The sequence below is a fragment of the Seriola aureovittata genome, chromosome 14 (assembly GCF_021018895.1).
Source record: "Seriola aureovittata isolate HTS-2021-v1 ecotype China chromosome 14, ASM2101889v1, whole genome shotgun sequence".
Classification (NCBI taxonomy): Eukaryota; Metazoa; Chordata; class Actinopteri; order Carangiformes; family Carangidae; genus Seriola; species Seriola aureovittata.
This window is the reverse complement of record NC_079377.1, coordinates 26,639,828-26,655,000: the sequence shown is the minus strand read 5'-3', so window position 1 is coordinate 26,655,000 and position 15,173 is coordinate 26,639,828. Positions and strand designations below refer to the sequence as shown.

General features: G+C 41.2%; 3 protein-coding genes across 5 annotated transcripts in view; 1 reads left to right on the top strand and 2 right to left on the bottom strand.

Moving 5' to 3' along the window:
• Positions 1 to 5,975, bottom strand: part of LOC130181555 (clathrin heavy chain linker domain-containing protein 1-like) — an 11,793-nt gene extending 5,818 nt beyond the window's left edge. Inside the window, exons 1-3 of one of the 2 annotated variants that reach the window (XM_056395864.1) lie at positions 5,685 to 5,975; positions 4,787 to 4,974; positions 4,340 to 4,452 (exon numbers count right to left, since the gene is read on the bottom strand). In XM_056395864.1, the coding sequence (XP_056251839.1) occupies positions 4,340 to 4,452; positions 4,787 to 4,974; positions 5,685 to 5,888 (505 nt within the window). In that variant the 5' untranslated portion in view covers positions 5,889 to 5,975. The remainder of the gene's footprint in view (positions 1 to 4,339; positions 4,453 to 4,786; positions 4,975 to 5,684) is intronic. The other variant, XM_056395865.1, reaches the window with a different exon arrangement.
• Positions 5,976 to 6,137: 162 nt separating this feature from the next.
• Positions 6,138 to 8,608, top strand: rps27a (ribosomal protein S27a). The gene is made up of 6 exons (XM_056395866.1): positions 6,138 to 6,216; positions 6,324 to 6,388; positions 6,762 to 6,816; positions 7,534 to 7,619; positions 7,767 to 7,898; positions 8,412 to 8,608. Exons 2-6 carry the CDS (start codon positions 6,341 to 6,343, stop codon positions 8,559 to 8,561), a joined length of 471 nt encoding a protein of 156 aa, XP_056251841.1. The 5' UTR covers positions 6,138 to 6,216; positions 6,324 to 6,340; the 3' UTR covers positions 8,562 to 8,608.
• Positions 8,609 to 13,444: 4,836 nt separating this feature from the next.
• Positions 13,445 to 15,173, bottom strand: part of LOC130181613 (bone morphogenetic protein receptor type-1A-like) — a 36,264-nt gene continuing 34,535 nt past the window's right edge. For both annotated transcript variants that reach the window (XM_056395944.1, XM_056395943.1), the window contains one exon: positions 13,445 to 14,864. In XM_056395944.1, the coding sequence (XP_056251919.1) occupies positions 14,739 to 14,864 (126 nt within the window). In that variant the 3' untranslated portion in view covers positions 13,445 to 14,738. The remainder of the gene's footprint in view (positions 14,865 to 15,173) is intronic.

Genomic DNA, 15,173 nt, shown 5'->3' with positions numbered 1-15,173 from the left:
AAGTGATGGAGGGGAGACTGATGGTGGTCAGAGCCAAATATGAGCGTTTTACTCTTGTTTTTATTAATGTATACGCTCCCAACACAGGACCTGCCAGAGTTCAGTTTTTAAATGAACTAGCTGTGGTTTTAAGTCAGTGTGGGCCTGAAGAGGTTTTGTTTTTAGGAGGAGATTTTAACTGCACAGAGAACGATCAGCTGGACAGGAATCACACTGAACCTCATGCCGCTTCAAAACCAGCCATGAAGCAGCTGGTAGAGGCTCAAAGTTTAAAGGACGTATGGAGGGAAACACATGGCAAACAGAGGCAGTACACTTGGGTCCAGACCAGAGAGAAGCTTCTCTCGATGGCCAGATTAGACAGGTTTTATTGTTTTAAGCATCATTTTAGTATTTTTAAAGGATGCAGAATACTTCCTGTGGGGTTCTCAGATCATTGCATGGTGTCCTGTAATGTGTATATTGCAAATGTGAAACACAAGTCTGCATATTGGCACTTTAACACTGCTTTGTTGTTGGATGAACATTTTAAAGAAACGTTTTTATTTTTCTGGGGAGTTTTTAGAACTAGAAAAGGGGATTTTACATCGTTGAAGCAGTGGTGGGATTGTGGGAAAGTAGAGATCAAGCAGTTTTGTCAACAGTACACTCTCAATGTCTCTCGTGACATCACCAAATCTATAAGAGATCTGGAGATTGAAATAGTGGAGCTGCAAAGTGCTGCAGAGTCCACAGGAGATCGAGGCTGTATTGAAGACCTCAAAACCAAAAAAGCCATACTGGCGGACCTGCTGGGCTCTAAAGCACAAGGGGCGCTGATCCGGTCTCGCTTTCAGAGCGCTGCTCTGATGGACTCACCGTCCAAGTTCTTTTTCAGCCTGGAGAAGAAGAATGGGCAGAGCAGGTTCATCCACGCTCTGCACTCAGCTGCAGGACACCTGCTGACTGAAGACAGCGAGATCCGACAGAGAGCTGTGGACTTCTACTCCCAGCTGTTTGAAAGTGAGTACACTGAAGATGACGGGGCTTTTAACTTGTTCTGCGGTGGGCTGCCCAGGGTCTCGGAGGAGACCAACAAGGAGCTGGAGGGTCCTCTGACCACAGAGGAAGTCTCCATGGCGCTGCAGAGTATGCAGGGGGGGAGGGCCCCTGGGATTGACGGGCTCCCACCTGAGTTTTACAAAGCTTTCTGGAATGAACTAAAGACAGACGTCATAGATGTCTTCACAGAGAGCTTTGGTGACTCGTCTTTGCCCCAGAGTTGCAGGAGAGCAGTTCTGACTCTGCTGCCAAAGAAAGGAGATCTTCAGGACATCAAGAACTGGCGACCGGTCTCTCTACTGTGTACAGACTATAAACTGCTGTCTAAAGTCCTGGCCAACAGACTGAAGACGGTGATGGACCAGGTCATACACAGGACTCAGACCTACTGTGTGCCCGGTAGGTCCATAGTTGACAATGTGTCACTGATTCGGGATCTTTTGGAAGTCTCTGGTTCTTTGGGTTTTGATGCTGGTCTGATTTCTCTGGACCAGGAAAAGGCTTTTGACCGGGTTGAGCACCGTTACCTCTGGAAGGTTTTACAGAGGTTCGGCCTCAGCCCTGGATTCATTGCCAAGATTAAGGTTTTGTACGAGGACGTTGAGAGTGTACTGAAAATGAATGGTGGTTTGTGTAAACCCTTTAAAGTGACTCGGGGGATCAGACAAGGCTGCTCGATGTCTGGGATGTTATATGCACTTTCTATTGAGCCAATGTTGCACAATATTCGTTCTTTTATCGATGGTCTAGTTTTACCTGATTGTGATACACGTTTTAATTTATCTGCATACGCAGATGACATTATTGTTATTATAAAAAACCAGGATGATGTCACACAGTTGGGAAATATTGTAGACAATTTTGGGAGAATCTCAGCTGCACGAGTGAACTGGGCAAAGAGTGAGGCCTTAGCAGTTGGGAGTTGGTCTGCAGGTCTTCCTCAGCTGTCAGGAGGGTTGAGCTGGAGGAGGGGAGGCCTGAAGTACCTGGGGGTTTATCTGGGAGACAGTCAGACTGTCAGTAAGAACTGGGAGGGAGTGGTGGAGAAGGTGGAGGGGAGGTTGGCCAAGTGGAGGTGGCTGCTACCTCAAATGTCATACAGAGGAAGAGTGCTAATTATTAATAACTTAGTGGCATCAACTCTGTGGCACAAGTTAAAATGTACGGCGCCTCCTGCTGGGCTGCTGCAGAAAGTACAGACCATTATGGTAAATTTCTTTTGGGACAAACTGCACTGGGTTCCACAGAGTGTACTTTACCTGCCGAAGGAAGAGGGGGGGCAGGGGCTGGTACACCTGGAGAGCAGAGTAGCAGCTTTTAGATTGCAGGTTATCCAACGCTACCTCACAGGCAGCGATGACGTGGTGTGGAAACCAGTCATGAGCATCATTTTAAAGGGAGTGGAAGGGTTGGATTTAAATGCATCTTTGTTTTTAATGAATTGTACTTTTATACGTGTGTGTGATCTGAATCCATTTTATCAGGGACTTATTAGAGCATGGACTCTTTTTAAATGGATCAGACTAACACCTGCAGCTTCACTGTACTGGCTCCTGGAGGAGCCTCTAATCCACGGAGCCAGACTGGATGTTCAGGACAATAGTAGACCTGGTCTCACCCAGCGTCTGGTTTCAGCTGGGACAGTGAAGCTGAGACACATAGTGGACGCTGCAGGTCCAGGACTTTACAACACAGAGGCAGTAGCTTCTCTACTGGGCCTGAAGTCACATCGTCACACCAGAGACATTTTAAACACATGGACTAAAAGACTGAGTGAAGAAGAATCAGGAATGATAAAGGACTATTGTTCTGGAATAGACACTCCTGATGGAACGGACCCTTTTCCTGAGCTAGGTCTTAAAATAGACCACACTGGACTGACTGGACCACTGTTGGTCTATAAGCATGCTGCACCTGCAGACCTCTACATGCTCAATGGAAAAGCTCTGTATAAATACTGTGTACAAGCTGTAAACAAGAGAAAGTTGAGTGGTAGAACAGACAATGTGTGGAGAAGGGAATTAAAGGTGCAGGATCACTGTAAACCTGTGTGGAGGCTGTTTTATAAACCGCCTTTAAACAAGAGGTCAGGTGATCTGCAGTGGAGAATCCTGCAGGGAGCGCTGGCTGTCAACAGCTTGGTCTCTAAGATCAACCCCACAGTGTCTTTTAAATGTCCTTTCTGTCAGGAAACAGAAACTGTTTTTCACTGTGTCCTAAAATGTAAAAGACTTGAAGTTCTGTTTGAGCCTCTGAAAACTGTGTTTTTAAACTGTGGTGAGAGTTTGTGTGAAACTGCTTTTATTTTTGGTGCTGGCTACAAAAAAGAAAATGCAAAAAAATGGCAACTGTTGAACTTTGTAGTGGGACAGGCCAAACTGTCCATTTATAAAAGCAGGAAAAGCAAAGTAGAAGGTGTTTCAGGTGGGGAGCTGCTGTCTGTGTTTAAGTCGCTGGTGAAAGCCAGAATCACAGCAGACTTCAGGTTTTACGTACTCATGAACAATGTTGATGAGTTTCTGTCCCAGTGGTGTTTCACTGCAGCTCTCTGTTCTGTTGTTGAGGGGAAGCTGATTTTTAACTCTGTGGTTTTATGAGGTTTTTATAAACCATGTTGGTTGGTTTTGTCTAATCTGAGGATTATGTTCTGTTGATATTGTTCTATTTATTAGAAAATAAATGTGTTTTCTAAAAATCAAAAAAAAAAAAATCTCTGTCTCTCTCTCTCTGTCTCTCTCTCTCTCTCTCTCTTTTTCTCTCTCTCTCTGTCTCTCTCTCTCTCTCTCTCTCTCTTTCCCTCTCTCTATCTCTGTCTCTCTCTCTCTCTCTTTCCCTCTCTCTCTTTCCCTCTCTCTCTCTCTCTGTCTCTCTCTCTCTTTCCCTCTCTCTCTCTCTCTCTCTCTCTCTCTCTCTCTCTCTCTCTCTCTCTCTTTCCCTCTGTCTCTCTCTCTCTCTCTCTTTCCCTCTCTCTCTCTCTCTCTCTCTCTCTCTCTTTCCCTCTCTCTCTCTCTCTCTCTCTCTGTATTTCAACACTTATTCAGAGTTTTCACCGACGGTGGAGCAGTGGGTGTGCACTGTGGAAGAAATATTTGTAATGGAAAAAATTACACATAAACTACGATTACAAGAGACACAATTTCAGGAAAAATGGGAGAAATGGACAGACTATAGAACACAGCAAGAGGACACCACCATCACCACTGGACAATAAGGACACTGATGTGAGAATAATTGCGTTGTGAAGTGTGTAAAACCTGACACTGTAAATTTCAGTTCCCATGAGTCAACCTGAACACACCTGGGTCAGTGTCAGTGGTTGTACCTGGTGTCCATGTGCTCTGATCTTTAGAGGATTTCTGTCTCTGGAGCTCCTCTTGAAGTCTTGATGTTTCCCTCTGAAGCTCAGAGATTCTGGACAGAAACACAGACAGACAGATCAACATGATGATCCAGGTCCAGGTCCAGTCCAGTTCAGTCCACTCCACTCCCGTGTCCCCTCTCTGTTAGCTCCGTGTTTGGTCTCCACCAGCTGTTCTCTGACTGAGTCTGTCTGCAGGTAGAGGCCAGATGTTCACAGATGTTTGATGAGAACAGCTGGATGAGAGGAGCTGCAGGTTCACATGGTGATTCATCACCACTGACTCCTCTCACTCTGTTTCATACATGAAATGAACATACATGATCACATTCATATTTGATATAGTTAAAGTGGTGAACACTCTCCAGGGCTAAACCCAGCACTCACCTGTCCCTCAGCTGATCGGCCCGTCTCTTACAGGTTATTAGAGATTTTGAACATGACATCGATGCCGCCACAGTTTGCTGAGCTCCCCTGACTTCATCGTCCCTCCTTTTCAGCTCCTGGATGATATCATCGTACTCAGCCTTTATGGTCAACAGTAGTCTCTTATAGTCCGTCGCTTGTGCAATCACCTGTCAGAAAGAAGAAGGGGCGGCAAAACAACAGGACAGAGACAGACTATATAAACTAGTTTCAGCTGAACCTGTAAAATCTGTGGTAACACTAACAGTTCAACCAGAGACAAACAAGTGAACAGTCATTATAACAGCTTCACTTTGGCACCAAGAACAACACAACTTTAATTTAGCATATGGACGTTTAAAAATATCTCAGCAAAGTAAAAGTACTAACACAAGCTGTAGAAATAAAGTGTCACTAGGAAAATATACCTACGGTATACCAGTAAAAGTATTAACACAACCTGTATATCATCAGGACACACTGTGAGTGTTACACTATGATATATTTATCATTTGATTATTATTAATTTTGCATAAAAGTAAAAGCAGGATTTTACTGTTGCTTGAGGTTGAGAGATAACTTATGTTGCCCCGCTGCTATTGATTGTTTTCATTTTAGATTAATTTGTTGATTATTTTCTCGATCAATTGATTGTTTTGTTTGTACAAATTCTGAGGACTGTGATTTGTAGTTAATTTGTGTATCTTTGTAGTTTAGTCTCCTTGTTGTCGTTCTTTGTGGTTGGTTTGCATCTTTGTCATTTTTGACTTTTTTTGTAGTCTCCTCGTCCTTTTGTCTCTTTGCAGTTGTTTGTCTTTGTATAACTAAATGATAAATATTCCTCCTGTTGTTCTGTACCAGGTTCGCTTTCATGAATCACCTTGTTAAACACGGAGCGGTAGATAATGTACCGGAGTTCGTCCGGACCGTTTTCCGGACTCTGCAGGAACCGTTTCTCAAGTTCAATAAACTCAAAGAGAGACTGAAAAAAACGATCATCGCTCTCAGAAGCCAAGAAGCCGCCTGTTGACCGTGTTGTTTCTTTTCTAGAAGATGAACTGTTGCTGGTTTGTTCCGCAGACATCGTTATTTTCTCATATTTTTACGCTAAATTCCAAAGCTTTCGCCGTGTGGCCATTTGCAAACAATGACGTTGCTATCGTTACCGTCAAAATGTACAGCGTAAAGATTGATTTTTTTTATTTTTTAGGTTTATATAATATAAAATTTTGATTATAGTTACTATGGATCCAGGTGGCAAAAAGAGGCTTAATGACCACAAAACGAATATTTCATGTGTTTTTGATCAGGCGTCGTGAAGGTTACCTATCCCCTGCAAACGCATGCAGAAAACCCCGTCGCTCCACCGGAAAGCCCTCTTCTCATGATCCGCCATTAGGAGTGAACTAGTGGTAAGACTGCGCTCTGTGTTTTAATCGGTTATTTCCATAAAATAATGACTTTTCAGACCACGGTTTAGGACAGAGAAGTTTAAAGTCCTTTGTATGTTCTTGTGTAGGTGGGTTGAACGCCAGGATGCAGATTTTCGTCAAAACCCTCACGGGGAAGACCATAACCCTCGAGGTGGGTGATCCGGGCTGTGATGGACGGTTCAGCGGCCGCCACAGTTTTAGTCACTTTGCTGTTTAATCAGGCCGAAAACCCCAAATGTAATCTTTGTATTAGCCACATATTAAGTGCTACGGTGCTTACGTATGATTAAACTTAAGCTGAGTGTCTGCCATCTTTTTCTCAGTACTTTATTAAAGAAGCTAAGTGGCTAAGCTAGCTGCTGAGAGCACCGTAAACACGTGTGAGACAGCAGCGGGCTGAAGCCGGACCGGCTCCCTCACAAAGTCCCTAATAACGTTTCTAACAACATTTTAAAGTACATGTTTGGGGTTAAAGATTAACTTCAGTGGACCGAGTCCCGACCTCACTGTGGTTCTTCTTTCAGGTCGAACCCTCAGATACGATCGAAAATGTCAAGGCCAAAATCCAGGATAAAGAGGGTGAGTTCATAAACCTTTTTACTTCTGTGGTGATGTATTCTAGAAACAATCTTTACTGAGAAATGGTTTTTACTGTAGAGCTACAGTGATGAGCTGATCGATGAAGTTGATCTATTGATGATCCATTGATCGTTTCAAGTGCAGGGTACAATCACTGGAGGTTTTTATACAGTGATGGAAAGTAACAGTACAGTAGTAAAAGTACATCTACTCAGTTACACTACATCAGTATAAATCATAAGTTCCTGAGTAATTTACGTACTGAACATTTTACTCCATTTGTCTAAGTTAAAAGCATGATCAGCTGATATGATCAATATTATACAGCAATGCTCTGCACCCACCGGTTTTAGTTGTGTGACTGATCTGACACCTGCACAGGTGTGCTGGGATTAAGTTTTCTTGTTCATATGAGATTAAAAGTCAAACCTTTGAGGATGCTCCATCTTCTAACATTGATGAGGTTGTTCTGCATAAGGAGGATTTTACTTTGAAAACGTGCAATTAAATGAACAAAAGTTTTTTTGTTTGTTCATCAGCTAATATAAGAGGAGAGACTGATCTGATTTGCAGCAGTGTTGAGGTTTTTACATGTAACTTGAAGCATAATTAATGTGAAAGTGTTACAGCTCAAACAAGAATTTTGTGAAGCTGTACATGAGTCAGTTTGTGGACCTGCTGTGTCTGGTGTTGATACCTGGGTTATGTTTTCTGCAGGTATCCCTCCTGATCAACAGAGGCTGATCTTTGCTGGAAAGCAGCTGGAGGATGGACGCACGCTGTCCGACTACAACATCCAGAAGGTGAGAACTCTTTGAAATTAATCTGATCACCTGGCTGTGATCTGCTCATCGTCTGCAATTTATTGAAGGGAAAAAAAAAAATCAAAAGTTGCTGCGTCAGGTTTCACTGGATGAAGAAAACTACTCATCAGTGTTGTTTGTTCTCAGGAGTCCACCCTGCACTTGGTGCTGAGGCTCCGTGGTGGTGCCAAGAAAAGGAAGAAGAAGTCCTACACCACTCCCAAGAAGAACAAGCACAAGAGGAAGAAGGTCAAACTTGCTGTGCTCAAATACTACAAGGTACAAACACATGACTCCCTGTCACATGGTTCATGCTGAGAGCTGATCGGTGGCTGATCTGAACCAGGAGCAGGTCAGCATGTCTCGGTCTGTGGTGATAAAAGCAGAATTAAAGTCGATACTAATATGTTACCAATCTGCAATTTAACTTTGTTTCATCGGTTTTTGTCGGATCAGAGTAGAGTTCTTTGAAATTAATTCGCTGAAATGATTTCTGTTCAAGATGTTCAAGTAACTTAAATCATTAATTTAAATGATTAAAACAGATTCAGATTCAGACCTGTATGATCCCTCAAGCTTCTCACCACAGGCAGATTAGTGTCTAGTTCAGCTCTTATAGTTGATGTTAGATCAGACAGTTTTTATCACTCGCTAAATCAGTTGTTTCTCATAAAATGATTCCAGTTTCAGTCAAAAACTAAATGAGATGTTTCAGATTCATCTTAAACATTTCCTTTCTATTTAAGTTTTAATGGGTTTTTTGGGTTTTTTTTTTTCTGCTTCTGTGTCCAGGTGGATGAGAACGGTAAAATCCACCGGCTGAGGCGCGAGTGTCCGGCTGACGAGTGCGGCGCCGGCGTCTTCATGGCAAGCCACTTCGACCGTCACTACTGCGGGAAGTGCTGCCTCACCTACTGCTTCAACAAGCCTGAGGACAAGTAGACGGGGATGGACTGAAGGGTGTTAACAATAAAGACGAAAATGTTTGACATCTCGAGTGTCTGTGTCTTTACTCAACTTCTTTCACTGATGCAGAAGAGGCAGTGAACTGAGTCAGATTGTCATGGCTGATTATTTGAATATTGTAACATTAAAATAGGGCTGCAGCATCACACCCACAGAATCAGTTATCTATGACAATCAACTAATACTGATTCGTATTAAAGCAGGAATGTCAGATTTGTCAGCCATGGCACTATTTGATATTTTTCTTTGAGTAAATTTAAGACATCACTTGCTCATTTCAGACTGAAAAATTGTTCTGTAATAACTTGAAGCTGTTCATTTAGATTAACGACCACAGTGATTTCAATCTGTCAAAAGGAAAAACAGGCTCATCATTTCAACTCTAAATAAAATTTTAAAAGTATAGTATGTTGTGAAAATATCAAAATTCACAGTAAAATGTTATTAAAACAGTATAGTACGTCAAAAGTGAAAACATTTATTGTCAAAAGTCATTGTATAGTATGTCTATAAAATGTGTTGGTATAGTAAAGCATAAGATGTAATGAAAATCATAATATGGAGAGACAAATGTCAAAGTCACTGTAATGTAAGGCATAAAATGTCACGCTATATTAAGTCAGAAAGTCAGTACAGTAAGGCCTAAAAAGTCATAAAAACATCATAGTAGGGGCGTCGTGTAGCGTAGTGGTCTAAGCAGGCGCCCCATGTGTAGAGGCTACAGTCCTCGCTGCAGTCGGCCCCGGTTCGAATCCCGCATCGGACGGCCCTTTACTGCATGTCATTCCCCCTCTCTCTGCCTCCCCATTTCCTGTCTCTCTCTACTATCCTGTCCAATAAAGGCACAAAAGCCCCAAAAAAATATACTTTAAAATAATAAAAAAAAAAAACGTCATAGTATAATAAGGCATAAAATGTCAGTATATTAAGTCATAAAATGTCATGTTATAGGAACACATAAAAAGTCAGTATAGTAAAGCATTAAAAAGTCATGAAAAGTCCCAGTATAATTTGGCATGAAACTGTCATGAAAAGTTATAGTATATTAAGGCATAAATAGTAACAGTATAGTAAAGCATAAAAAAGTATTAACAAGTAATAGTACAGTAAGGCCTAAAGTCGTCCATGTCATTCCCCCTCTCTCTGCCTCCCCGTTTCCTGCCTCTCCACTATATACTGTCCAATAAAGGCATAAAAAGCCCAAAAAAATATACTTAAAAAAAAAAAAATCATAAAAACGTCATCGTATATTAAGGAACAGAAAATCATAAAAAGTCATCGTTTAATAAGGCATGAAAAATTCATAAAAAGTCTTATTATAGTAAGGCATTGTAGCGTAGAAGCTGCCTCTCCTAAAAGGAATAAGGTTGGGCGCCAGACAGGCAAAAGTTAATCGACCTTAAACCTATCAAATGTTTAAATTATTTATATAAATTCCCTTTGGAGAGAGCACAAAAACCCAGCTGCTCGCTTACATCAGGGCTACAAAAAATAACATAACCCAAGTGTCTCAATATTCGTATATTAAATAAGTCAGCAACCACAAACAAATATCATCATCATCATATTAAATTAATCATTAATACTGGTCTTTAGAAATCAATTTACAGAAATTAAATTCACTCCGTAATCGGGCTCATAATAATGATAATCAAAGGCTAGCAGTTCAGCTCAGTTTAGGTTGAAGGAGTTCAGTTCAGTTCAGTTCAGTTCAGTTCATAGGAGGTCTGTGGGGGGTGGGTGTATGAGGATGGGGTGAGAGGGTGTATGAAAGAATGAATGCAATTGAATGAATGAATGCAATGGAAGTCAGTGGGGGTTTTGAGGATGAGTGTAAGTGTGTGTGGGCATGTGAGGGGCAGGTGAGTTGAGCAGTCAGCTGGAGAAGCCTGGAGAATGAGGGATGAAGGGACTTATCTGAAAGAGCGCGACCTTTGACCTGGACAGAGAGAGGTGTTCCGTGAGATCCAAACCGGCCTGAGACTGTCGCCTGTTCCCCGGAGCTCAATCCTCTTCTCCTTAAACCGATCCATTCTTCCTTTCTTTTGTGTTTCTTTTGCCACCTCCACTTTACTCAGAGTTTTCAGTTCTAGATTTCAGTTTCTTTTCCTTCTCACTTCTCACTGAGTCTCTCACTGTTTCTGCTTCAGCCTCCTTTGTTCTTCTTTGTTTGAGCTTCCCCTCTCTCCCAGCTCAGGTGTCTCTGATTTGTAACCTCTCCTCCCTCCTCTTGTGTGTGATGTCACTTCCTACTCACGATCCTGCCCTGCTACAGCATAAATAGTCATAGTATAGGGAGGTATAAAATGTAATGAAAATCATAATATTGTGAGATATACATATGTTATAAAATGTCACAGTATATTAAGTCAGAAAAGGCCATTGTATAACAAGTTGTAAAAGGTCATAGTATAGAAAGTCATAAAAAGTAATGTTATAGTAAGGCAAAAAAAAGTTATTAAAGTCAAAGTAAAGCTTAAGAAATTCAGAAAATGTCATAGTATGGTAAAGCATAAAAAAGTCATTGAAAGTCATGGTATAGTAAGGTATTAAACATCACAGTATATTAAGTCAGAAAATGTCATAGTATAGTAAAGCATATAATAAGTAATAGTATAGTAAGACAAAAAGTCATAATATTGTAAGGCATCAATAGTCATAGCATAGGGAGGCATAAAATAGTCATAAAAAGTCATACTATAGTTAGGCATAAAAAATGTCAGTGTAGTAAGTCATAAAAATTCTATATTATAGTAAGTTATAAAAAACATCATAGTATCGTACGTCATAAGAATATGAAAAAATTTCAAAGTACGTCATAAAATGTCATAGTATAGTTAACAGCTCAAAAAAATTAAGGGAACACTTAAATCACACATCGGATCTTGATGAACGAATTATTCAAGTTGAAAATCTTAACTGATGTACATTGTATAATTTGTTGAGAACAAAAAGTTGTAACAACGGTCAATGGAAACCAAAATCATCAACCCACTGAGGACTGGATTAACAATCCCTCCATCCAGACCTGGATCAGGCCACGACTGAGTTCCTGGACAGTCTATGACAGTGCTTGGTGGAATTGGATTCACCGATACATAACATCCCATAGGTGCTCAATTGGATTTAGGTCGTGGGAACGGGAGAGCCAGTCAGTGACATCTATAGGGTTGGGCCAGGCGGACACCTCTTCAGTCACATGGCCAAATCTGAAAGACTGAAGAGGATCCTAAACACACACTGTTTGGCACTGTCTCTTCAAACTGTCATTTGTCCATGCTGCTGTACCAAACGGTGATAGAGGATGTGATGATAGACTCAGTGACGGCTGTGTAGAGCAGAATGAGAACTTGTTGCTTGATCCCGTATTTTTTAAGCTGCCTAAAGAAGAAAAAAAACATTGTTGGGCTTTTGCAATGATGCGTTCATTGTGAAAAAGTCATAGTGTAATATGTCATAAAATTGTCATAAAAATGTAATATTATAGTAAGTCATAAAAATGGCAAAGTATAGTACACTAGAAAATTCCAGGGAAATTTTGAGTGCCACGGGGGCTACTGCCGGGATGAGTACATGATTTATTTCCAGTGTTCAAAAGTCACCCTGATCATATTCTGGTTTTGAGAAATGTCTTGATATAAAAGACTCTGATATAAAACAATGTCACATCCCTCCATCATGTATTATGTGGGAAATATCTCATATTCTGTGTAGTTTTTTTTAATAAAACAAGAGGCAACATGTCTTCAAACTGGCATTTAAAGGGTTAAAATCCTGAAAACTAATAAACATTTGGCAGGTTTGAGCAGAACTGAAGTGGTTTAAGAGATTTATGCAAAAAAAGCAGAAAAAAAATATTGATATATGATGATTTTATAGCATTTTCTTTGTGTGTCCTTTTTTGGACGCGAGGAACCAGAGGGAACAAAATGTGTTACCAGTGTATAATAGACCTGTAACAGTAACTGACATTAGATTTTAAAAATATGTCAAAAAAGACACTTTCTTGCAGAAATCCATACCTTCAGCTGTAACACAGCCAAAATGATCAGCAAATCAAAAAAGAAAAGTGAAGAAAATGTCCAAAAAAGGACAGAGGGACCCCTGAGGGTTAATAAATCCCATGAACCGCTATTTAAATTACCACTATTATGTTTTTTTCTGTGCTAAATTTAACATTACTGGGGAGGAGAGCGACTAGAAGTGACAGTGAGAGAGGGCTAGTAGCTATTCTAGCTGTAGAGGAGCTGAGCACCCGTGGCACTAATTACATAACATTACATACTGAATATAAACACACACAAACAGATATGTTGAAAATTTTGACTTAAGTTGTAACATCTGCTTTTAAAATTATTAAAGATTCCAACACAAGTTCAAATTTGCCGTAGTTAATTTTGTCGCAACGTATTTTTTGTCCATCATTACTAACTTTTCATTCATGCTTTTAAGCAGAAATAGACTTCAATACAAAAATGAAAGTCTTTATAAAAACACACAAATAAGGGAGGAGTGGCACTGTGAGTTTGTTTACTAAAATAAGGTTATTTACTTAAAAATCGTTACATTGGACAGACTGTATACAGAGTTTCATTTTCCTTGGTAAACTCATAAGGCACCGAACCAGATGCTGTACAAAACAACAACAACAAAACAAAAACATTTACGATTTACATATTAGAGATTATTCTATACTGGGGGTTCTTGCATATTTATTACAGAGAAAAACACTAAAGTTACTGCTCTTAAATAACTACTGTATGAACGGTTAGCTTCTCTCACACACACACACACACACACACACACACACACACACACACACACACACACACACACACACACACACACACACACCACACACACACACACACACACACACACACACACACACACACACACACACACACACACACACACAGCTACTGAGGAGGGAAAAACTTAAAGGAACAGTCCGGAAGTTAGATTACATCTGACTGGACGAGTTAAACCTCAGTGGGAGGAGCCAAAGTCAACCGTCATGTTTATCACTCTGTTTAATATTCTTAAATTTTAGTTTTGCAGTGGTGAGAAATACATTTACTCAACACAGTTATGGTTACTTTTCTAGATTCATGTTTTACATTAATTAATTATTTAAATCTTATAAAACACACTGTTAAAGATTTCGTGACCTTTGTTGTTGTTCAGTTCCACAAACTTTTTTACTTTTATTAATGAAAGACTTTATTTTGTTGTACTGGTGCATTTACTCTGGTAACATCCTCTATCACTGATGTTAAAGAAATATTAACTCAAATAAAACTGAACTGATCACATCGGGTGTGGTCACAGGTTACTACAGGTCAACAGGTTTGGCTCCGCCCATCAAGGGTTAACTCAACCACTGAGACTTTTCTGTCTCTAGACAGACAGACAGACAGACAGACAGACAGACAGTCACACAGACAGACAGACAAACAGGACGGTAGACGTCTCCGCAGTAACTCCATCTTGTCGGTCTCTGAGGAGTCGGCTGGACGATGACATCACTGCAGCATAGTGTTCTGGTTTAAATCTTGTGATGAGGCAGGGCAGCTAATGATAACATCTATTTACACATTACAGTTCACGTTATTATAGTACCTTACTTTATAATTAACTCTACTGTCAGAGTGGAGATATATTCAATATGGCAGGAGAACTCAGTCCTGAAGACACAACAACAACTGTTGGCATTTTACTTTTCAAACAGGCAGAGGAGGAGGAGGGGGAGGAGGAGGGGGAGGAAGGCTGGGGGAGGCGGGGCTTTAAAAAGAAAATGTTCATTCACAACAAGCATCAAGAGCCCCTCCCCCTCCCCCTCCCTCCACCTGCAGTCGTCATCCAAGTGATTCTTATCGTCTTGTTTGGCTTTCACAGAAAGCGTCAGAGAGAGGAGGGGGGGGAGGAGGAGGAGGAGGAGGAGGAAGAGGAAGAGGAGGAAGAGGGGGAGGTGCACAGTTCAGCCCTGAGACGGGTCCTTTTTTATCTCCCAACTCCTCCTCCTCTTCCTCCTCCTGATGAAGGTGAGCCTGGGGAAACCGGTCCGGTCTGATCCGGTCCAGGTCAGGGTGAGTTCAGGTGAATCTGGTGATGGAGGTGGGACAAGGAGGAAGAGGATGATGATGAGGGAGGTCAGATCTTGATGTCCTGGGACTCTACCATCTTGGCGAGCGTTTTCTTCACTCTGAGGATGGTGAGGCGGGAGGCGGGGTTATGAGCCCAGCACTCTGACATCAGCTTCAGCATGGCCCGAAGGCACTGCGGAAACACAACATACAGTTAGTCCCGCCTCCTCTCAGCTGGTTTCTAATGTAACAATGTTACAGAGTGTTGCATTATGGGTTGCTTGTAGCCTCGTCTGGTGCATTTACAGCAGTGGTTATTAATGTGCTCATCAGCCATGAGCTAATGCTAACAGCTCACAATGCTAACATGCAGCTGTTTCACCTGTTAGTTCAGGTGTGATGACGTCACCAGACACAAAATATTTAATCATCAGTTAAGACCAGAAACAAGACCAGGTCCCAAACTGAGGACATGATTGAAGACTGCTGTGGAGCCCCTGTA

What these genes read in the sequence shown, in the direction of transcription:
- rps27a (XM_056395866.1), top strand. Translation starts at nt 6,341, where the DNA reads ATGCAGATTTTCGTCAAAACCCTCACGGGGAAGACCATAACCCTCGAG. An exon ending in GGAAGACCATAACCCTCGAG is followed by an intron (nt 6,389 to 6,761) that starts GTGGGTGATCCG and finishes TTCTTCTTTCAG; the next exon opens with GTCGAACCCTCAGATACGAT. An exon ending in CTGTGCTCAAATACTACAAG is followed by an intron (nt 7,899 to 8,411) that starts GTACAAACACAT and finishes TTCTGTGTCCAG; the next exon opens with GTGGATGAGAACGGTAAAAT.